This window comes from Homarus americanus, unplaced genomic scaffold (assembly GCF_018991925.1).
Source record: "Homarus americanus isolate GMGI-L3 unplaced genomic scaffold, GMGI_Hamer_2.0 scaffold50564, whole genome shotgun sequence".
Taxonomy (NCBI): domain Eukaryota; kingdom Metazoa; phylum Arthropoda; class Malacostraca; order Decapoda; family Nephropidae; genus Homarus; species Homarus americanus.
In genome coordinates this window covers 467762-492442 of record NW_024715014.1, presented here as the reverse complement: position 1 = coordinate 492442, position 24681 = coordinate 467762, and the positions used below count along the sequence as shown (strand labels likewise).

General features: G+C 36.9%; 1 protein-coding gene across 8 annotated transcripts; it reads left to right on the top strand.

The window, feature by feature from the left end:
- LOC121879967 lies at positions 1-21314 on the top strand. Of its 8 annotated transcripts, XR_006091482.1 has the most exons (8): positions 24-120; positions 8359-8432; positions 8563-8683; positions 8972-9157; positions 11567-11686; positions 12341-12472; positions 13752-13857; positions 14301-21314. XR_006091482.1 is itself a non-coding variant. In XM_042386833.1 (7 exons), the coding sequence occupies exons 3-7, from the start codon at positions 8570-8572 to the stop codon at positions 13824-13826; spliced, it is 627 nt and encodes a 208-aa protein (XP_042242767.1). In that variant the 5' UTR covers positions 24-120; positions 8359-8432; positions 8563-8569; the 3' UTR covers positions 13827-21314. The 8 variants fall into 8 exon arrangements, 4 of the variants coding, with proteins under 4 accessions (XP_042242777.1, XP_042242767.1, XP_042242786.1 ...); XR_006091480.1 differs by lacking the exon at positions 12341-12472; XM_042386833.1 differs by having other exon boundaries at positions 13752-21314.
- Positions 21315-24681: the final 3367 nt, after the last annotated feature.

Below are 24681 nucleotides of genomic sequence, written 5' to 3'. Positions count from 1 at the left end.
CAACACTGCCGCCGCCGCTGCACCGCCGCCGCACAGTGTACCATTGACTCTTAAGTTGTTAGTGCGCACCTATCTCATCGTCCCGAGTGTGATTTAAATTGCGCCAGTTTATCAACTCCGGTAAGTGTCGATCATCTTTATTGGTCTTGAGATTAAATTGGTCTCTTGGTATAAATCATGAACAAATTCCATAGCGATAGTGGTGTTAGAAGTTTAGGAAATGTGGTGAAACAAGTTCATGTGGTGGCAACGCCCTCTGTGTCAGACACCCAGAGCAGTGTTGACAGCTACGCTCACAGAGCTACTTCTGTCCTGAAAACAAGTCTTCATGCATTACTCTTAAGCGTACTCAAGATATAACTATGCTCGCATGGTGTAGTACTTTTAAAATGCATGCTGTGTACGAACATATTTGATAGCGTCAGCAATGGAAGACTTAAATGAATATTATGAGCTACGATGCATGTTTGGGCGTTGTAAGGGGTGGGTTGGTGCCTGAGGGAAGGCCGACGACAGCTGTTTCGTTGTTGTTATCAAATATTCTTAGACAATTGGTTTTCCATTTCATATGTACAGTATATCACTTAATTTCTTTCTACTACATAAACTATAATTTTGCATGGTTTATAAAACCCTTAAAGTATATCCTGTACTTATAAATTCACGCACGCACTATTTTTACACTCATAAAAATTTCTACTTTCAACTCTGCACAGAAATGTTAGAAACATGGGGGGGGGGGGTCGTTCACAACTGTACACTTTCTTCTTAATGTGTCAATATCAGTAACAGCCGGGGAAGCCAAGAGTACTTACATGGTCATAGCTAAATAAAACCCTTGTTCAGTGTATGTAAAGAAAAGTAGCATGTGTAAAAATTTTCTCATATATATCTGTAGCCACCAGGTGTAATGGCATCTAGTAGACTTATTTATAGCGATGACAAGTGGGTGAGTGAGAACGATGATGACATCACAACACTTCCCACGTCAAGTGAGTTATAACGATGATGACGTCACAACATATTGCTCACTTCAAATGAGTGATAATTACGATGACGTCACAACAAACTTTACTACCAACGTCAAATGGGTGATAACGATGATGACGTCACTACACATACTACCGTCAAATGGGTGATAAACTAAGGTGACGGTAACAAAAATTATTAACTTCAGTAAAGGGTGTCATGATGACAGCACTCAACCCAAGCTACTGACTTCAGTGTGAGTCAACACTGACGATGATGTCACCTGTGACGAGAACGAAATGAGTAAATATTCTTTGAGACTTTATTTGAACAAAACCTTGCAGAACACAACTTACTTGAAAAGATGTGGCTGTCAGTAAAGGTGTGTCATGGCGACCACTAGACAAAGCTGGCATGTAAAAGTTGCCATGTGAGGAAGGATCCGTGACCCTGCAGGAATGTTAACATGTCTGAACCAGTAATTCTTAAACTTTTCAACTATTTTACGCATTCTACAAATTGCTATACATTTGTCATCTGCTTTTAGATTTTTTTTGTGCCTTTTAAGTATATCTGGCATAGCTGATTTTTTTAGCTAAATAAATGAAAACTTGAAAAGTGAGTTAATGAACGTCAAATACAGTATGTAGTGAAATTTGAAGCGAAGTAGGTGTCTCGTGTGTGTGTGATGCCTCGGGAACAACATACCAAGTTGGGGTGAGTATCGAGAACATTGAACGTGATTGTGGTAACTCGGAAAATGTATTTATGGTAACGGGAACACTGAAGGTAATTTTAGTAACTGGAGAACAATATAAGTAAATGTAGTAAATAAGGAATACCGTAAGGAATTGTGGTAACTGGCATACACACACACACACACACACATACATACATACATACAATCCCAAGTGACGGGTGACAAGGGTTTAGTGGATAGGAGTGAGTAGCATGACTGATAGTTATAGGATTGTAGTACAGACTCCCAGCAGCATGACCGACGCGATAAGACCCGCACAGCCACAGCCCGAGTCCAAAACCCCGGTAGGCCTCGCCCAATAGAAAAGGAAGAAGTAGGCTAGTAGTAGAGGTGTTTGGTGACAGATGGAGGTACAGTCTTTGAACTAGTGCCAAAGATGGAACAGAGCTAGTTGGGGAGGAAGAGTTTTGAATCAAATCTTAAAATGTCAGATTATTCGTTGCATGGAGGAATGTGGGTATCGTCGAAGTTTTTTTTTTTAAGAAAGTGGGGAATTGTTCTCCGATTTGCTTAGAAATAATCGAACCTCGGATAAGCCTCATTTGTTACGATATTGCTGTTGCACCGTCAGAGTTTGAGTGGAGTGGTGAGTTGATAATGTCTTAACTCAGAGTGGCTTGATGTGTGTATATCTGGATTGTTCTCAGGTCGCGCAGGTACATATTATATAGGAGTTTTATTGTTGTTGACTACGTGTTTTATTATAGAGGAGGTGGGTATAGTGTATTGGGTCTTTATTATGGAGGGATTCATGTTTCTGTATCTGTGGTGAAGTATGATGTCAAAGTATTCCTGCCATTATGGGTGTGTGGTTAGGAGGTTTTCTATCTGTTTATCACCTAATAGTCTCCAGTAGATGTTGAGTGGTGGAATGTTGCTGTGTTCATGTAGGTGTTCGTTTGTGGTGAAGGATGTGTCCAGTATGTGTTGTGTATGAACCTCAGTGATTTATTCTATGACTTGTAGTTTCTTGATGTTGGCTGGTGTTGTTAACTGATCTGTGCTTATGTTAATAGGAGACGTAGCAGTGCTTTGCATAAGTGTTTTGATTTTTTGTTGTTACACTTCTGTATCTTTGTATGCCTGTGAGTGCCTTCTGTGCTACTGCCATCTCGGTGATAATGTGGCACATGGTGAGGAAGTAGTCGAATGTCACTCCTTGTGCTCAGGCATGGGTGTTGGATTGTTGTTGTGTGGGTTTAGGTATATCTGGCGTGGTTGATGTCTTTTTGTGCCAAAGGTGATTTGTGACTTGTTGGAGTTTGTTTGTATGCGCCATTTGTGTTCCCACTTTGTGACCTGTTCCAGTTTCCAAAGTGTTTTTTTTTTCTATGAGGTAGTCTAGTAATGCTCCGTGTCCGACTAGTTGTGTTACGTCGCCAGCGTATTGTATAATCAGTGAGTATGTATGGGATCAGGCAAGTCATTGGTGTAAAGTATGTATAGTGTTGGGGAGAGGACTGAGCCTTGTGGAACTCCTGCGTTCATGGGGAAGTAGTCTGAATTTTCTTGTTAATATTTAATCCTCATTTATCTGTCTGTTAGGAAGTTGCATAGGAGTTGTTGTGATTTTGGGGGAAGTTGAAATTTGTGCATATTCCGCATTTTAGTCCGTCATGCCAGACTGTGTCGAACACTGTATGGATATCTACAAGGTGATGGCTGTAACTTTGGAATGTCACCTAAATTAGCGTAGGTGTTGTATAAGTTGGTTAGGTTAAGTTCGGTTACTAAGGCCGAGGACAAATCTCGTCACGTCTCTCGCCATGGTCGACAATACTGTATAATGATTCTAGGGAAATCTAACCTCACCTAAGGCGAGAGACCACTCCACGAAGTTTGGCCCACGATTAAAAAAAAAATCTAACTGCTGCAAGCATAATTATGTTAGACGTGTACAAGTTAATTTGGCTTAGGGTGTGGGGAGGTGTGGTAGGCGGATCCCAGGTCGGGTGGAGAGTAGTGAAGGGCAGCGCGGTTAAGGTGGGGTGAAAGTACGGAAGGCATGCTGGGGCTCAAGGCACAGCCGGACATGAAGGATAGAGAAGTCACGACATATAGTCGTGGGGGGAAAGGTTGGAGAAGAAGTTTAATAAGTTAAACAGGGGGACGACACCCCTTGTTTTACATATTACAGAGTTTGTTGACGAAATAAGCTAACCTAGGATTTAGAATGAGGTTGCACATTGGCTTCTGTGGCTGACAATGACGAGTTGGATTTTACAATTACATGTTTATTAAGTTGTTATTACTGTATTACGTTGTGGACTCGTTAGATTGTGACTTGTTAAGTGTGGTCTTATATCATATAAGTTTTAATCTAAGGTGGATCGTTGTGGCGGACATAGATGGGTCGCGGGTTGGGTTGTTGAAGTGCTGGCAGACTCCGTGACCACCCGGCGTGGGGTCGCCCTCTGTTAATGGCTTCCCCGCGTAGGTGGTCTGGGCTGTGAGGGTCGTCCAGGAGCTTGCCCCAAACCTTTTTCCCCAGGCGATGGAACCTGAGGTTGAGGGCGTCTGCTTTATTTCTCAGGTGGATGGTTTCCACTGTCTCCTGGTAGGGTGGTCTTCCCGAGTGTGACGAGTGGGGTGGTGGGGTTCATGGGGGTGGTGGGGTTCTTGGGGGTGGTGGGGTTCATGGAGTTGGTGGGGTTCATGGGGGTGGTGAGGTTCTCGAACTGACTCTATGGAAGACTGGTAATACAGATTTAAATACTGTAAAGAAAAAAGTTCCTCACATTGACAACAGCCAATATCTACCTTATGAATACACATTAACCTATACTGCACTGCGCTCTGCTGTTTCCTTCTTAGGTCAGTGAATACGAACAAAACAAACCCAGTCTCACTTACACATAACCTTACTGTGCCTGACTTGACATAAAACTAATCCAGAGGTCTTTAGGTGAGATAGATAAGTAAGTAATTATTGTAAGGCGTTTTCGATGTACAGAATAGCTAACGCGTTAGCTATTCTGTATGCACAGACGCTACTTTTGAGTTGTGCGCATGACACTCGGAGGGAAAAGCTAACGCCCCGATCAGGAGAACCAGGGAAAACACAAACATCTTGACTAAGTTGGGTTTCCTTAATCACTAACGTTTCGGAAAATCATTTTGGGGTAAGGCACAACTTTTCTTCAATAACGGCAAGGTTTTACAGATTCTATTTATGTAGTAATTAGCCTGTATACAGTATCTGGCAACTGGTGCTGTTAGATGAATAGAGGTAGTCTGTACTCGGTAGTGATTTTAATTTACGTTTGGACGTTTTTTTTGTTTGTTGGTAACAATTATATGTCTACAGCTACCTCTGAATATTCATTACAGTACTGATATGAACTGGGGTGTACCGGAATCTTAGCCCTGAGCCTTATCTCGGTTATATGTCTCTTGTTTTTAAGAATTTTCCGGTCTCGGGATTGTGTAAGCGTCTACCACTGAGAACTTGGTGCCTGGGCTGTGTAATTGTCTGCCACTGAGCTAACATGATGTTAGATGAAACGTAACTTATATAACCTAACGTAACGTAACACAAAGTAAGGTAACCTAATCCTTTGTTTACAAACCTAACCTAACTTAAACCAATCTAACTGATTTAAACCACAGCCTAAACCTAAATTAAACTTATCAAACATTACTTAAACCTTGTCAAGCCTAATTTATACCATATCATAAGTTAAACTTTACCCTAATTTAACTTGAACATAATCAAACCTAACCATACCTAACCTAAATTAACCACACTTAACCTAAATTAACCATACCAAACCTAAATTAACCTTACCTAACCAAACTTAAAACTAATCAAACCTAGCTTTAACAGTAACTACCCTAACTTAACACCTATGCAACATAATTTCAATATTAACCTGACCAAACTTTAAACTTATCTAACCTAACGTAAGCAAGCCCACCTGTTATCAGTTTCCTCTCGCGAGTCAGAATTTACCACTCATTTCTCACTCGTTATTCATCAGTTACCAGTCGCTACTCTCCAATCTTAAATCTCCAATCATCTCACCTCTCACCAGTTACAATTACAATGTTGTCATACGCATTACTCACAATAGTAAATGTGAAGATATGGGTGAGGGTGAAAGTTAGGGCTGAAAGAGGAAGGCGAGAATGAGGGTGAAGGTGAAGCTGAAGGTGAGAGTGATGTTTTTACTAATGACTCATCGCTTATCCAGGGTCGGACACATAAAGGTTCACACAATGTATAATATATTCCTCGCAACTGATTCATTTAGTAAAGATTCTCTCTACCTTATCGCATTAACTGATACAAAGTGAACTTATCGAGGTAAGGTGAAGGTTCGCTTGTGTTTTGGGCTCGGTATTACCTGTATATAAAACAATACACACACTCTTTGCCCCAAGTTACTACTCGAACACACCCACTACCCAAAATTATTACCCCAACATTCACTGTCCCTAGTAACTTTTTTTTTTCGCCACGTCCGCTTACTAGCCGTTTGGGCGATCTTATTACAGGAGGAAACCGACGGGGACCGGGACTTGTGATGTTGGTGGGGTCACACTTGATAACAAACATCCTTCTCGCGTGTGTCCGGGCCGAGACTCTAACAAATGACGTATTGGTGGAGTTAGGCGCGCTACTACTGTACCACCAAGTTCACCAACACTGTTCCAAATTACTTACCCAACACACTAACTGTCCCAAGTTACTACCCCAACGGCTAACACTCGCTAAACTTAATTATTACCCTAACGCACACACTACCCCCAACACTCACTGAAATAAGTTATTACCCTAACACTCAATATCCCATGTTACTTCCAGCTGCTACCCCAACACTGTCCTATGTTACTACCCCAGCACACTCACTACCCAAAGTTGTTTACTCAACACACTCACTGCCCCAAGTTTCCTTAGGCCGTGACTCGACAGATGTGTTCTGAGAATGAATATACGGTACTTTACATTAGTATATTCTGGTGATAGACATATTTAATTATTATTAATTTTTACCTATAAATTTGGATGATTAGGTAGAAGGTAGTAGGCAGCTATCAAACAGGGAGGTACTTCCGCCTGGGAAGATATTGGAAGCATAATGTGTCGTCTAATGGTTTGTCATCACAAATGTGACAGTCCCAAGTTGTTGATCTGACTTTCTGCCTCATTTACACACAATTGCAGGGTCTCAATTGATTCTCTTACTTTGACAATGCAACATATATATCGTTTCTCACTTTATATATATATATATATATATATATATATATATATATATATATATATATATATATATATATATATATAATTTCATTTCTGTAATAATCTTTGCTTTATCCCCCCCCCGATCCTATGTGGGTCGGTGACCTGGGTGAGCTAATCCCCATAAAATATATATATATATATATATATATATATATATATATATATATATATATATATATATATATATATATCACCTTGAGTTCATTCCATGCATACACACACTTATATGTATGATTATGTGTGTGATTGAGTGTAGGTAGATTTAAAATCTGGGAGTGTTAGAGATTGGTCAGCTGCCAAGATTGTGTGAGTAAAACCCGCCATCACTCTTCACCACATTCAGACTCTACCACCACCACTTACACTCTGAATCTACCACCTCCTCTTACACTTTTGACTCTAAACATTACTACTACCACACACCCTGCCACCACCACATACATTCTTGACTGACCATTACCACACACTGCAATACCACCTCCACCACACACTTTCTCTACCAACAACACGCTAACTATCACCAACACCACCATCACACACTATCACCAACACCACACATCTGACTCGCTAACACCACCACCAGCACTGCCACCACACACAAACTCTACCACCAACACTGACTATCAACAACACCACTACCACCATACGCTAACTCTAACACCATCACACACACACTCTTACTATGAAGATATTTCAACCATAGGTATTGGCTGTCCACATTGTGTTCCTTCATGTTAGGAGTAGAATTAGTGGGTGTGTCCCACCCAACGGGCTGGGCTTGTTGCCAGCGCTATTCCAGGAGGTGAGGGTGATGAGCCAACCTCTGGCTCTCACCAGTTTAAACAAACATACGCAAACATACAGTATATGTACAAGTACAGCAGTACAGTATATCTAAAATTATATTTTTTTTACTTAAATTGAGGATCTAACTCTGATATACTCTATCATCACAGTACACTATAATACTGTATATATATATATATATATATATATATATATATATATATATATATATATATATATATATATATATATATATATATATAGTGGGGGGACATGTCCCTCTCGGGTCCCCCCCACAATGTAACAAAAACTTACTGTGGTGAGAACAATAAATGTCATAATATAGAACAGCTCCTGAGGTTTAGTATTGGTAAGAATACTCCTATAAAGCTGTACCCTTACTACCCAACCAGAGTATAATGGTGATGTTACTTGTACTGTAGTTAGAAGCAGCACTATTCACTAAGGACCTCTGAATGATCTCAAAATCTGCAGCTTTAGTATACAGTGTATAAATCAATATGCCACTTGCTGTTGTGTTAATCCACTTATTTTATTTTATTTTTTTTTAACTAGTAATACCCAATGTTTGCAGGTAAGCAGAAGTTCATTGCCAAGAAGATTGTGGAGGTGAGCCTCTTCTCCTTTGGTTCCATCAGTGACATCAGTGTTAGTAAGGAGAGCCTTTATCATTCAGCCTTCACTTTTTTTTAACCAAGTCCTAGTTATGGAATAAAATTTTAATATGTTTACCGTACTGTTAATAGGGAATTTATGGTCATTATGGTTTCCCCAACAGATAAAAGATGTCTACCCAAGTTACTGTTCATAGGATGGTGACCACTACCACCACATCAGCTTTCCTCGTCAATATAGGATATCTCAAGACCTTCCCAGGCATTCTTAAGATATTCCAGATCGTAAGTAAAAAATGTACAGTATAAAGTGTACTTAATGATGCCAAATGTGAAGGATCTAATATTACAAGTTGTATGGAGTTAGTGCTAATTAAATTTATTTTGTAAGGTTAGTGTTGGATCAGTTTCCATACCTCCTCCCTTCTTTGATACAGCTTCTTTTTTCTTTTTTTTTACCATTTCTCGTGAGTTTTATTTTCTCAGACATTTGCCCTCCGTATCCATTTACAGTGTGCTTCCATAGATGATACATAGATGATCATATGTAAGAGATTCAAATGCCTTCTGCAGATTCTTGGATGTGTAGCAGTTGGCATCACTGGACACTACATTCATTGGACATCAAGGTCGGAGTACGTGGTGCCAGAGCTGTTCTTCCTACTGATAGCAACGGCTTGCCTCATTACCACATCACTGCTGCTCTTCTCATGTCTCTGTTCTATTGCTACATCTTCCATCATGCCAAAGACTCTATTTGTAAGTGTTTGGGTGTTTCCAATAATTTTAAATTTAATATAGCCTAGTATGGTAAACACTGGGCCCTCAGTAAACTTAACTTCATCTGGAAAATAAGGAGTTAGGTTCTGGATCTTGCTTAATTGGACACTTTTCACCAATGTTATTCAGTAGAATATCTTAGGGATTATTGGGAGTAGTTTGACTGATAGTAATACCTCACATGTGTAAGAACTTAAATTCTTCTGATATTAATGATGATCCTTTATCCTAATGTTCATATGATGGCATGGCAAAGACAGAAATTGACAGGCATATGCGTTTAATAACCATAGCTGCATTTATGTGAGAGCATGGGAAAGCAAAAAGGAATCTAAATTCTCATCTTTTGTAGTCAACAGAGAATGATTGCTTGCCATTGAAGGTATCGAACCTTTAAAATCAGTATTCAGCCTCAAATTGTTGAGTATGCTTTATAAGTTTACTTGACCTAATGTTTGAAGAACCTAGGTTTTAGCTCGGAGCATGTAGGGCAGAAAGTAATAATTTGGGGGGTTTCTTCCTTAGAGTATGGCAGATTCCTACAATATAAAATAAGTGAACCATCCTAATGACCCCTAGTGAAGGGTCTGCAGGGTACTACTGTCAGAGGTTGGACTACATACCTCTCGGTAGGTATCTGCAATGGCCTTTTCTTCGCCTGGACAGAAAGCAGTGTCATAGCTTTAACATTATAACATGAAAATGCTATTTGCCACTTTTAAAGTATTTTGTTGCAATAGGGGGTAGTGGAAAGCTCTGTGTTTGTGGTAGACAATAAATCTTATCAGATAATTTGGTAATCCACTGGGAATAATGGGCAAACTTTCCCATTGAACATTGCCTGAATGGTAAGTTGTGGGGTAGAGGAAACTCAAACTGCAATTGAAGGCATTCAGGGTCTGGTTTGACCATCCCCTCCCCCACAGTATACCCAACCAAGTTGACATAAAAGAAAGAAGTTACATTTCTCTTCATTGAAGTGAGATTGTTTGTCAACAGCATTCATGAATCTCTTTACATTTGCATCATGTTTTTATTACTGTGGTTACATAGTTACATTGGCCAGGTAAGCAAATTTTCCCTTCAACTTTTTCTCTAATGTTGTCAATTATTCTCTGAAAGCTGACAACATCACTGGTGATGCCAAATATGGATTCTATGAAACTGGTAAAGACATTGACCTCCTTTGAATGTTGTTTAATGTCTGCCATGCTTTGATCCATGGAGAGGGCCTTGAGAGTACTTACAGCTTCATCATAGGAGTTGCAATTAGCTACAGACTGAAGTAGCTTATATACCGCCAGACGACTTAATTCTCCTGGGGAATTTCCGTCTCGTAGTCAAGATGTTAAACAAAACTTCTCTGGTTTTACAAGATATAGATTCAAACATATCCACAGTCCTTATGCTCATAAAGGCCCACTTTTGCAAAGAAACACCTTACTTAGAAAATGAATTCATCCCCCCCTCTCTATTGGAACTTTATTATTTTCATCTGGCAAGTGCAAGACGATTACACTCAGTTGAGGAAACTATTGTTTAAGCGTTATCCTGCATTGTAATCTCTCCCATCTGAAAAACAATTTCCTTCTTCACTCCCAGTACCCCATCTCTTCCCCATTGAAAGACACCTACCCCGACACACCCCTCCACTCTCCCTCCCGTTCACTAGTTAATGCTACGAATTCACACTTCAGGGTTCATACCTCAAGGAGAGAGAGGACTGGCAACACTAAGTGGTAAATGCAGGAGTGGAGCCAACTCTACATGAAATGTATAAAACTATGAAACTTACCATAGTGTTTACTAATGAATTGCTCATTGGGCATTATGTTTGATGAGAAACAACACAACCATTTTATTAATGTTAATTAAATTTTGACCTGAAAGCAATTTGTAGAATCTTTAAGGCGGTAAATACTGGAAAAGTATCATTACACATAAATACACAGTGAAACAAGTAAATATGTAGTCGTGAAGTGTATGTACAGTCTCATTCAAGATTCTTCGAACAGTACTGGAGACAACTGGCAACTCAAGGCCGTTTGTTTACTATAGTACGTCGTAAAAATTATAAATAAATGTAAAAGTGATTGGTGATTGGTTACTTAGTTCCCCGTTGCTTAATTTACTGGTTGGGCTTTGTTGTTTCATATTATATTATACTATGTACTATAGTAAACAAACGGCCTTGACTTGCCAGCTATTTTCAAGAGTTTTCGAAAAATCTTGAATGAGACTGTACCTCTGTATGTGTCCTTGTGTGAATTTTTCATCTTTTAAAGAATCTATACAAGTACCAATCATTTCTCAGTTGGCTACTCACAAGAAATATATTAATCATCCAATTGTTTTGTTCTGTTCATTGTCATGTTTTGGATCCTGCAGGAGACGATGTATCACATAGTGGCATCCTTGCTTTACTTCGCCAGTGCCCTTTACCTCCTCATTCACCTGACCAACAAAACTTACCGGGACAACCAGTATGTAGCTAAAACAGCTGCCAGCGTAAGTAGCCACATATGTGCATCCTTTCTTTGGGTGCTAGATGATGCATGTTTCAGGTCTTTGTACTTATGCTGACAACTGAGTTTTGTAAATTTCAATTCATAACACGAAGTGTACATACATATTTGAACTTGACAACTAAGTTCCATGAATTATAGGTTTTAGTTTAAGTAAACAACCATTTTATGAAATTTACAGTATTCCTTTACTTACACAGAACTTAGTGCAGTACTGTACTCAGTTCAGAACTTAGTACTTAAACCTGAAATATTCATTATGACTTTCAACATCTCCCATCTTGGTTCTTGAATGTGTTACCCTGAATTTGGTGTTTTATGAAGATTTATTGTTATAGTAATAACTGTCTTTCTAACATCAGATTTATTTCACAGCATATGTAAGAACCAAGATTACTATACAGTACAGTATATGTTACCTCAAACTTAACATGTGAAATGATCAGAACTACCTGTAAAGTTGCAGTCAGTGACAAGGTTTAAATTAGTTATGTAGGGTAGTGGCACAAACCTTCACTGAAAAATCCATTATTTATGACATTTCATATTGTTTGCATGAGGTAGCAGTAACCCTTGGCTAGAAGGTAGTGAAAAGGAACAATGGGATTGAGGTGTGGTCTGTTTTTTTTATTCTTAGGTTGTGCTGTTACATGGTACACTGTCCTACCTTCTAGTGTGTTCTTCTATTAACCTACTGAGAGAGGTGGTGGCCAGGAACGAAGGATATAAAATTTACGAAAGAGGCTACAACTCAAAAATATTTTCAGGGGTGAGTGTACTTTGGTTCATGAAATTTGCCTCCATGAACAAGAAAACTAGAAAATACAGTTGTGATGAATTACTGTACAGTAGTTTGTGAATGATATACAGTAGAGCTTTAAGTAAGGTGTTAATGCATCTACTCACATCATGACAGTGGGTTGTAGCTTTGTGTCACAAAATTTTACATATTTTTTCTACTTGAACTCTCAGTGACATCAGCACTTGCTGGAAGAACTTTTTCTAATATTTTTTTGTATATTCTTATAATGTACAGTATACTGTACTGTAAATAAGAAAAATCATCTTATGTGATTATTTTGTGACAATTGAACTGGTTTTTGAGGGAAAGGTAAGTTTTTACAAATTTTCATATACAAGTATAGATCCTCAAATCCAGATCTCAGAAAACCAGAGATTTTAAAAAATTACCGGTAGACATCATCTTCCCTGGGTTATGTTAAATTGTCTTACCTGATTCATCTGTCTGTTACCTGGAACAAATCCCACCTTTTTATCTTATACAGCAAGTTTGATATGACTCATTATGTGTTGTAAATAACATGCCAGACCCCGAAGCATCTCGTAGGAGAGCGCCTACCCATACCCAAGAGTGTTAAGTAAAACAAAATGTACTAGTGAACTTTGTGAATGTCTAAAAACAATACTTGACATCACCTACTGTAGACCTAAAGTAACAAATGGACTGCCCCGGGAAAGAAATGGTAACGTAACTTCAGACATAGGAAACAGAATATTCCTCAACACTGGTTAAGTCTTGGTTCCAAGGATCACAGATTTGAGGGTCTATACAGTACTTGTACTTATGAATAACTACTAACATGTCACTCTTCAGAAGTTTTACTGAAGCAGATATTATATTTTACGGCCTTTGTTTTATCATAATCTATATAGGTATCATCAGTCTATAATAATATAAAGTAAGCAGATTATCAAAGAATTCTACCAACATACACTAAAACATATTATGAAAGTATGCCAACATGCTTCCTATATTTTCACACTGCCTGTGCCCCATCCATACTTTCCTACCCTTCTCTTTTCACTTTGTGTTTACCATCCTAAAGAGAACTATCATTCTTTACACAAATCTCTTCATTGTAGTAAAAGAGAAAGAGATCATCCTCCTTAGTTATGTTACAGAGGAAGTGAAAGATAGGTAGTACTGTATTAATGAAGTGATATTCATTAACCCCTTTACTGCTGAATGTCACTTTTAATATTTTATTTGGCTAATGCCAAAATATAATGTTATTAAACATTTTCAGGCTCTGGGATTGGTGAACTGTGCTCTCTATGTCCTCTCCAGCATCTACTCTGTGAGGACCTTCCGGCGAGGCTAACCATCAGTTGGGTCATCACACAAGTCAAAAAGTGAATATAAATTGAAAGAAGTTCTGCCAAGCTGTATTTTAAATTGAAGGAAGTTTTGCAAACATTGATTTTAAATTGGAGGAAGTTTTGTTAAGGAACATCATGTTTGAATATTATGCATAGGATATATATCAAGCTTTAACTTAGAGCAATACTTTTAACCAAACTGAACTTCCTTTGGAAATTTTTTTATTGTGATGTTAGTGGAATTTCTCTGCCCAAATTAATTTAACAATATGGTCTTCTTATGGAAAAAGTTTCTGAGGTCTTACAATGATCCTCTTTCAATAAACATACAGTGGGGTCTCATTCTACATGGGTCTCATGAGTGCATTATGTATTTGTCATTTAAGCAATTGTTTGAAATGTGGCCATAGTTATAGCTTACGCGGGAAGCCATGGGTAGCAGTCTAGCATTAATTTAGAAATATTTGCTTATTTAGGTTAATTCAACCAAAAAGGAGCTCTGGATCACTTGAATTACCGAAAAATCTGGTGCTTGAGAGATGGTGAGTGCTGGCAACATTGTTAGGGAGAGCAGGAACCATCATCTGATATCACTTTGTACTGTAAACAAGAGACTGCAGTAGCTCATCTGGGATTGAGTGTTTAATTTTTGGGTAAAATTATTTATTTTTTGATAATGTTATTAACATGGCACCAAATGAACTTAAATAATATGGGAATTATGGTGAAATTGCATGCTGTCATTATAAAGGGCTCTCCCTCCCTCCTCTGCCACCCCTCACTGAAACAATTATGGAGGGTATAGATAGGAGGTGGAGGAGAGTGATAGAGGCAGGAGGGAGTGAGGGTTGATATTGTCAGCCCTCCCACAGGGGTTGCTTGTCCTTTCCCCCTTGTAACCAAGTGCATGTGCCTGGCTGTAGCTTCAGTCAGCCTATTATGGTGTATGTTTCTTCATAAATAATTTAACATACAGTATTAAATAATAGAACAAAATACAATATATAATTTGACTTCAAAATAAAACGACAAGCAAATCAGTACCAGAGCAGACTGATGAAGGCATGACTCAGCAGCAGGTGATGCAAGTTCTCAGCAATGTTGAAGAACTCAAGGATGCTTTAATGAGTGCTGAACCCAGCCTGCAATACAGTAACAAACTCAGTGCACAGTTAGACAATTTGGTGGAACCCTACAGGCAATGTTACCAGGAGTTTAAACACCACCATCAAGCTCTCAAGGCCACCTATTTACACCTTAACAATTCAAGGAGAATCCAGTGCTCTGGAGAACGGTGATGAAGTTGAAGTCGCTTTACAAGTGTCTGCAGTTGATTTTGAATGCTTTGAATCCAACTCGCCTTCAACCCCTGCCTTGGACACCCATTATCTCCCAGAGCTTCTCACACCTTCACTATTTGATGGAGACGGTGGACGATCACATACTTAACTTCCTGGGCTTTCTTCAAATATTTATTTAATAATGTAGATGCAGTTTATGTGACATTATGTGTCATTTTTGGAAGGTTAAGTTAGTTACACAAAGTTGTGCTAGAGTAAAGGTCTGGCAAGTCCAGTACAGTACAATACAGTATAGGGATTTTAGCACATGTTAAAGGACATTGCTTGTGCTGATTTCCTATGCGTGGATGTGTACCAATATGATATACCCATGCAGAATGAGACCCCATTGTATTCACATTTCATTTGCATTTTGGTATTGTACTGTAGTGTAAGATAAGGCCACAAATCTTTATTTTTCATTTTTCAGTCTTTCATAAAAAATTTAATAATTTTAAGTGTTTTATAGCATTTACATTATGTATTCTCACAGCACATTAGCTTATTAAATCTTATATTCTTAAACTTGCAAGCCCTTCCCACTGTGACACAGGGTGGCTGGCATAAGGACCAGTGCTGCCTGTTCATTCAGTGTCATATTTTTTCACTGCCTTACCAGATGTGTTCTGTTGTAAAAGTAAACTTTTTAAGTCTCAGAATTTAAGCTTAATTAAAACCATTAATAATTTGAAAAAACAGTTGATGCATTTGACGAAACTGCAGAAAAACACTTTTCTCGACAACTGTGTCAGTGGTTATATTGTCTACTGCTTGTAGATTACTTGTTTTTATATTGCGATACTGTACTGTCAGTACATTCATAATAAAATTATTATTATTTAGCTCTTAATAGAAATTACCCTTTATTAAGTCTTACAAAATGAACTTTATTTATTGATACTTTTATTAGAACAGTACAGTAAATCAATATGTTAAAAGTTCCTTCTGCAAAAATTTTGTGGAAAGACAAAATATAATGACAAATTTACAGTTTTGGGAGAGTGCTTGTCCGTGGAAGATGAGATGCGTAGTTTAGAGTTGAGATGAGGTACACAGTAATTTAGACTCTGAAACTTTCCCCAGCAACCAGAAACATTCTGGAGATGTGCGTCACACATTGTGCAATAGTGTCTGTCAGTGTGAGACACTTGATTTAGACTCTTGGAAACTTTTCCCAGTACTGTAATCGAAAAACTCAAGGGATGTGAGATTTTTTTCATTACCTGGAAATCTCTCATCCCCAAAAAAGCTCTGCACCAATTGTTCTGGCGAATGGGGATAGTACTGTACTTTACAACAAACTTCCATTTTTACAAATTAGTAACAGTGTTCAGTACATATATATGTGATGTCTGACACCAAAATGCAAAATACGCCATTGTAAATAACCATAGGATAGTATATTTTCACAAAACATAAATAGCAGTATCTTTCCTATTTTGTGGATCATAAATGAGAAGTACCGGGTACAGTAAAACCCCCATAATTCGAAGTAGGCGAAAAAACACACACACAAATAAATAATGGATCTTTACCTTACCTGCCCCAATCAAAATTTAAACGTTTCTAAGTTTGTACAGTACCAACTTTAGGTGCTTGGTCCAGGGCTATCAGACATAATGGCTAAAATAATGGCTAATTATGGAAAAACAAGTGGGATAAAGCTTTCGCGGTGGACTGTCGATATACACCACGACTAACCAACATGAATTGACCGTGACCAAACCAACACGCGTGACACGTATTGTACTTGTTTACACTGAGGTGGGCAGTCGCATCCTATGGCAATGTGTGTATCATATAAATTCGTAAATGTCTCATTTTGAAATTTTACCAATTACATAATACAAAATTCGTAATATATATTTCATAACGGCAAAACATTACGAATTATGAATGATTTCGATTTGGGGGCAAACGAATTATGGGGTTTTACTGTATTCAAAAATTTTGTAAAATGGTATATACAAGTACTTTATTGCATTTTGAAATTGAACTTGTTTACTCAAGTTAGACTACAAATGTTTATGTTATACTTGTCACTGAAAGTATTTATATTTTTCTTAAAGATTATTAAGATATTAATGTACAGTACACTATTTATGTAATAAGACAATTTCTGGCTCTCTTCTTTATGGTCTTTGGTGTCGGATCATAAGTATATGGTAGTCTGTTCTCTCAAAGCTTGCAACTGAGACCTAGGGTCAGTTTGTAGTAAGACACCTGATTGGTTGGTGGACGGACAACTGAAGAATCTCTACAGTTCTTCAGTACTGTGCTGCTGTATTTACCATAATCTATTATATATACATATACCTGTATTATGATATTTTAAGGGATAATAACTTTAGTGAGTTGATCTCTGATAATTTTTGCACTTGAGAAAGCAAAATTAGCATGTGAAACAAACTGGTCATAAAATTATCATAAAGAGAATAAGAACATTATTGAAAACATTCTGGAACGTAAACTCTGCCTTGCCATGTGACATCACACATCGAGGTGGAGGATGTCCTTAAAATTTTTATATTTTTCTTGTTTTTCAAAAGATATTTGTTACCAGAACATTTCACAAGTCACTTATTGCTTTCTTAGGTGTGGAAATTATCAGAGATCAACATAGAAAGGTTATTCAGAATATAAAAACGATAGATCAAATACTGATGAACTGTAGTGATTCTTCATTTGTCCATCCGCCAACCACTCAGCTCTCTTACTACAAACTGACCCTAGGTCTCAGTTGCAAGCTTCAAGTGAACAGAGTGCAGCTCCCTTAAAAAATAGTGGCAATACTTTATTTGTTTAACCAATAATTTAAACTTACAAATTACTGTAGTGGTAATATTTATTGAACCAATAATGTACACTCATACAAATCATACCTGTAATGGTAATATTTACTGAACCAGTATTTTTACACTCAGAAATTAACATTATTTTTTGACATTGTATGGGGATATTTTTCATTGCTTTACGAGACACAGCTGATGGGTGTATGGGTTTTTTCCTGAGCGTACAAGGAAGAATTAGTGTTTATCTGTGGATCACTCAATGTTATTGACAATTTAAGGTGAGAATTATACTTTAGTCTACCCAATGTAGCCAATATCCAATTCTTGGTGATCCTTTTTCATTTTTGGAAAACCTTAGGAAAACAGAACCTAAAAGATATACTGTACAGGTATATATTTTTTTAGATCCATACTTCCATCTTAAATCTCTTCTTTGTTCTTGTAATTATACCCACACTGACACTGAATGACAAAAGATTAAAGAGAATGTCATTTAAAAAATTTTTTAGATGATGTATTGGTGTTATTTTATGTTAACAATATACAAAGGCTTAATGTAGATGAAACTACAAATAGGATGTAGAATATACTATATGGGTCATACAAGATAAATTTGGTCTTAAGGTAATAAATTGCATTTTTATTACAGTAAATATGTACAGTAGTTATCTTATCTGATTATATTTGCAGGTGTTTACAGTATTTAAGAACAAGAGGTGTATTGAATCTAATGAGAATAGTATACAGTATATGTACTGTACTTCAAAATATAACCTTGTCTTAATGCTGTATTCCGTAGTGTATAAGTCAAACTCTGATATTTCTTCTTGGAGTAATGTTTTACTCTACAAATATTGCTTTAAATATTTTTGTTTATAAATGTTTATTACCTTAAACAAAGATAAAGTAATGTATTATCAGCATTTAGTATCCCTGACTTGACTGATGATTATAAATCTTAGTCATAATAACTTAAAAATCTTGCAAGGGTCTTGATAAATCAGTGAACATGACAACTCTACCAGGGAATTTATCTTGCGAGATTTTCAAATAGATGTGTTCTCATGCTTAGTTAATTATATTAATTGTCATGATGAGTGTTAGTTGCTTTTTAATTTAACAATTTAGAGATCACTAAATATAACATTAGTAGAAATTCCTTTACTGTCCATATTTTCATCTCAATTCTTGTAAGCTGACGTGCATAATTATCAGATTTTCACCAAATGAATTGAACAAGATTTATATTCTTTTACACGGTCTTAGAATTTAAGGATTGCTTTTTATCCATTCTGGAATTAGACTTATAATTTTACTGTAGCTTAGTTATTTATTACCTTTCTCATTAACAAGATAACAAAAACATTAACCTACAAATATATGCAGTTAAAGCAGGAAATGGAGTGCCTTGATAGACTAGATTTTTATGTATTTTTTTCTTCAATTCAGTAAATTGAACGTCTAATCATATGTATCGCTAAAGCCAGAATGAAATAGTGTGCAGATGAATATACTGTATTGTAAAGAGGGATTTAATTATTTTTAAATTTCTTTAACTGCAACATAGGGCGTTAGCACAATATTTCTGTACATTAACTATTTAAGTTTTAAGAAATATGAAGTTATGTACAATATTCTGTTTTCTTCAAATTTTAATTTACATAAATTAGTTAACATGATACTGTATATAACTTAATTTGCTTACAGTGTGTCAGTGCTTTGTTTTGTTCAACATCAAAAGAGCCCCAGAATAAATAGGCCCCAACTTAACATAACCTAACCATTAGGACTGAGCCCCAGTCTTCATTGTTAGGTTAGACTGGGACCCATTAGAACAAGTGTGTGTATGGTTGTCATCTTTTGTAATATCAGTGACCTCCTTAAGAGGTCTGATATACTGTTGGTGTTCATAATAACAATAAATGTTTGATCACAAATATATGTAAAAATCAAGTTCTTCTTGAAGGACTCGAGAATTTACTTAATTATAGATTGTTTTTAAAATAATGGTAATGATCATTATTGTCTGGGGAAGATTAGTTGATGTTATTATATATCACAGTCGGACCTAGCTCACTGCTGGGGAGAGCAGTCCTCAGGCATGAGTGTGTCTCCAACTGGTGCTGTCTCTCTCGAGAATGATCTGTTGGCCCTTTTTATTGGGTTTTTCTAGGTCACCGTACTTTCACAAATTGATCTTATCTAGGTTAGTTTATGGTGGCCTGTCCTGTTTACTGTAGACCTGTTCCTGGTTGGAACCCGTACTTACTGCTGGCTGGAGGGCAGCGTTTATTGGATTTATAGGCTCAAAGGGCCATTTCTCTCATTAACACGAAGGCGATAACTCCTTGCCCCTTCATGTCCCTAATTGAGTCAGATCTTCATCTCATTTCATTACTATAGAGTGGGTCAACTTAGGTAGGTGTTCACCTTCTCCACTAGTTACTTCTATACAGTATATGCTGTTGTTCTGGACTGGCCAGCTTTGGTCTGATAAACAATCATTATACTGTAATCTTATATGTTACTGTATGTTTACCTGTTTTTTTATAAATCATTATGATTAAAAATGTATTGTACTGTAATGATGCTATCCAGTAATTTTAAACAGCTGTTAGTTTTAAAGAATCTTGAAATACATACAGTACTTTTGCCTGTAGTATCATTTACAGTATTGGGGAAGTTCAGAAAAGGCATCATTTTGCCTTTACTTTTTCTCTGATATTATTTGGAGGAGTATATTTTGATTACAGTACTGTAATACAGTGTATTGGGTTGATCTATGATGATTGGTAATGTTTTTATAAAATTCACAATGAGAATTACAAAAATGAAGGGAATAATTTTTTGTGGACCAGTGTATTCATACAATTTAATGCACATAAGTGTGTACTGTCAACATTGATGGTGCTGAACACCCCCTTATAGAATATTTTGTATGCATGTGTTTATCATACGCTTTAATTGGAATTGCTACTTAAAACCATACAACTTTCTGTATATATATATATATATATATATATATATATATATATATATATATATATATATATATATATATATATATATATATATATATATATATATATATATATTTTCAAATGCTACTGTACTATTCCAGAGAAAAATTATTAGCTTTTATTAATGTTCCTTATGTTAAAGGTGTTTGGAAGTAAAGCCAGCCTATTGGTGCTAGTCCCTTACATGACATCATAGTGTTATCATAACAGTTTTTATTTTAATGCATCAGTTTGCACAAATCCTTCTGGCATAGTATTATGCATTATCTAGTCGCAGTTTATGTACTTTTAAAGTTTTAAGTGTATCGTGAAGACTTTAAATAAATTGTCTTAAAATCTTTGTTATTATAAATTTCCACTATTCAAATTTTTTGTAGCTTAGAAGAAGTATTTTGGATATGGTTTGAGCATTGGGAGAGGAGAGATGAGTGAGAACATTTTATATTAATGAGTTTCTCTCAATGCAGTAGGTGAAAGAAGATACTAAAATTAAATTACTGGACTGAGTGAGGAAGCACATGGCTGAAAGGAGATGAGAATGGAGGGGCATCCAAAGTTGTTTACAGAATGTACTTATAGGACTGGTGTACTACTGTAATAAGCCAGATTGTATACCCTTGGTGCGTTTAAAATAATATATATTTTGGAAAATCGTCTTCGAGGTTTACAAATGGTTTGGTATGTATATAAAATATGCAAGCATACATTTCAGCATATATATATAAACAATGCAGGTATAATAATAATTTTCCATCCTGCCCCAAATGTTATGAAAATCCCACCCAAATCAGCTGTCGGACTCCCCATGCGGGGATAGGGGGTGTGGAAGCTAGACACCTGTCTGCCACTAGATATATACAGTATTCTATATACCTGTAGAAGTGTTTCACAAAGGGATTCTAAAATTTCACCATGTTACTAACCAGTCATGGAGTCTGATGTCATCGACGCTCGCCTCGTAACATATTATAATCTGAGACCATCTAAACCAGCATAAATGCATTGGTGAAAATATTTTCCTGACTCAATTGTTCGTGCATATTAGCATCCAAATCAACAGTCAGGTTTGAAAGCCCAAATGAACTCTATGACATAAGTAAAAACAGGGTTTCTTCGCTCGAGATGTTCATGATGAAGATTACTTGGATACGTAGGTATCTATAGCAGATTACAGAGGGTCCCCAGGTTACAAATGAGTTCCATTCCTAATGGTGTTCTTAAGTCAGAACACATACCCTATGTGCACTAATTCATAGCCTAAGTCCTTTTATACATCTAGAATCAATTAATTTAGAGGAAAGAAGACATTGAACGACAAAATACTGTTAAGTAAAAATTAAAGTTTTAACAATTACATTGAAGCCTTGGGGCTGGCTGAACTTCCACCCATATCACTAACAATACAGTATATCAATTTCAATTACCAATTCACTTCTTTGTTTTGTTATCAACAGTTGACTGTGCTGGTGTAGATCCTTTTACATGTTAAAGAATTTTGTCTTTGTCTTTCAAAATTGTTCCAATCATTGACCTACTGGAACCCAACGCATTACCAATGACTGCCAGCGTTTTGCCTTTTCAGAATGTTAATTACATCAACTTTCACTTCCATTGTACAGTATATGTTTTCCTTTTCTTGGATGCACTACTATCAATTGCATCAGGTTTGCATTTGGAAGCCATGATGATGGCAGAAAAATAGTTAATAAGCAAAAAACAGCAGTTTGCACTTGATCACACAAGTTACTTAGGTGAGGGTAAGGCGTACTGATTTGTTGTTAATGATCACATACCTATTTTCCACATTATCTCCCTCTACAGCTGTGCACGTGTCCCATCTTTCTGCAAGTTGAAAAATTATTTCAGGTGACTCCTGAACCAATTTGGGAATTCTTTCTTCACCTCTTCATTATTCGAAAAAAGCTTTCCACGCAAAGCTGTTTTGAGCGGACCAAACATGTGGTAGTCTGATGGTGTGAGAACTAGACTGTAAGCAGAGAGTGTTGGTTTTGAAAAATTTTCCAGTCGGTGTTCTGGTGAAATGTTGGTGTTGAAACTTTGACAGGTTGTCTGGCATAATCTTCATCCACAATGCTTCTTCAACCCACTTGCAAATGTTCGCTCGGGTGATGCAATTGCTTTCGTATTGAAGTGACATTCAGCGATAAATTTCACTTCTTTATATCTCTTCCAAATTTTAAAAACAAATAATTGATTGTCATTCTTACGAAGTACATAATTCAAGCAGAGCGCTCAATGTTAATGCAACACTTACTTGAGACAAATCAAATGAACTGACTAAAGAAACAGATGAAGATGCAGCTTTTGCGTGTCGTAACATGAACCCCACGCTTGCGCCCCCTACCCCATTGCTGTTAACATCAAAAAGTCTCGGTACTTATTAAATGACCTGTGGTGTAATGGTCAGCATGCTCGCCTCACAAGTGAGTGGACCTGGGTTTGATCCCCAGGCAGGGTGAAACCATGGGCAAGTTTCTTTATGCCATTTGCCTCTGTCTACCCAGCAGTAATTGGGGACCTGGATATTAATCAATTTGTGGATCATGTTCCAGGGTAATGGTTAGCCAGTACAGTTGTCCAATCTTCTTGGATTACAGTATTCCTTGACAATGGGTCATGCAACTTGTTGACTTTGGGTGTGATTATTGTGTTGGTATTTAGCTTGTAACAAATACTGTAGAAGTAGTTAGTATCCTTAAGTTAGCAGTAGACCCAGTGGGACAACTTTCAAGACAGGATGAAATCTCCCCTGAGATTAATGATCTTTCTGCACTATGGGAGTTAGATCACATAGGAATAAAGTCCCGAGAGACTGATAAGGAAAACCGAGTCACCATGGCAAAACTTATGGACACTGTTACTTTCTCAGAGGAGCAGGGACAATATATTGTAGAATTACCATTGAAAGCTAACACCTTTAAATTGCATAGTATTTTCAGTTAGCTGTGATAAGACTCGGGTTTGCAATGTCAATTTATTAAAGACACCATTTATTGTAATCGGTATTATAACATCATAAGTGATCAATTAAAGAGAGGGTTCATTAAAGAAGTTAATGAACAAGAGAGTCCAAGACAACCTATTCACTATTGAGCCCATCAATGGTATTAAGAAAGTAAGTAAGGCCATACCTGTATGGATAATCCATGATTGTTTAGCAATGTCAGGACCCAATGAACTTAGTTTAAATGACTGTATACATTCCAGTCCATCTTTGGTTTCAGATTTGGCACAAGTATTGTTAAGGTTTAGGTGTGGTAAATATGCTTGGTTAAATGATATAGAGAAAGCTTTTTTGATAGTGGGGTTACATGAAAAGGACCGTGCTGCAACACATTTTCTCTGACCAATTGATCCCTTTGATAATAACAGTCCTTATCTCATATTAGATTTAAAGCTGTTTTATTTGGAGCAACATGTAGTCAATTATTATTAAACACTACTATCCGTAAATACCTACCTTACAGTTGTCAAGGAAGACCCAGATTTGACGCAAAAGATAGAAAAAGGTCTTAATATTGACAATTTACAGGGAACAGGTAATGATTGTAAGGATTTAATAACACAATACTGGAATTCTTTGAATATCTTCTCAAAGGCACATCTTTCTTAAGAGAGCCGGTTACTAATTGTTCTGAATTAAGGGAGTCTGTGCATAAATGGCATAGCTTCTTTAGAACAAGA

What these genes read in the sequence shown, in the direction of transcription:
- LOC121879967 (XM_042386843.1), top strand. Translation starts at nt 8,570, where the DNA reads ATGTCTACCCAAGTTACTGTTCATAGGATGGTGACCACTACCACCACA. An exon ending in TCATGCCAAAGACTCTATTT is followed by an intron (nt 9,158 to 11,566) that starts GTAAGTGTTTGG and finishes TGGATCCTGCAG; the next exon opens with GAGACGATGTATCACATAGT. An exon ending in ACTCAAAAATATTTTCAGGG is followed by an intron (nt 12,473 to 13,751) that starts GTGAGTGTACTT and finishes AAACATTTTCAG; the next exon opens with GCTCTGGGATTGGTGAACTG.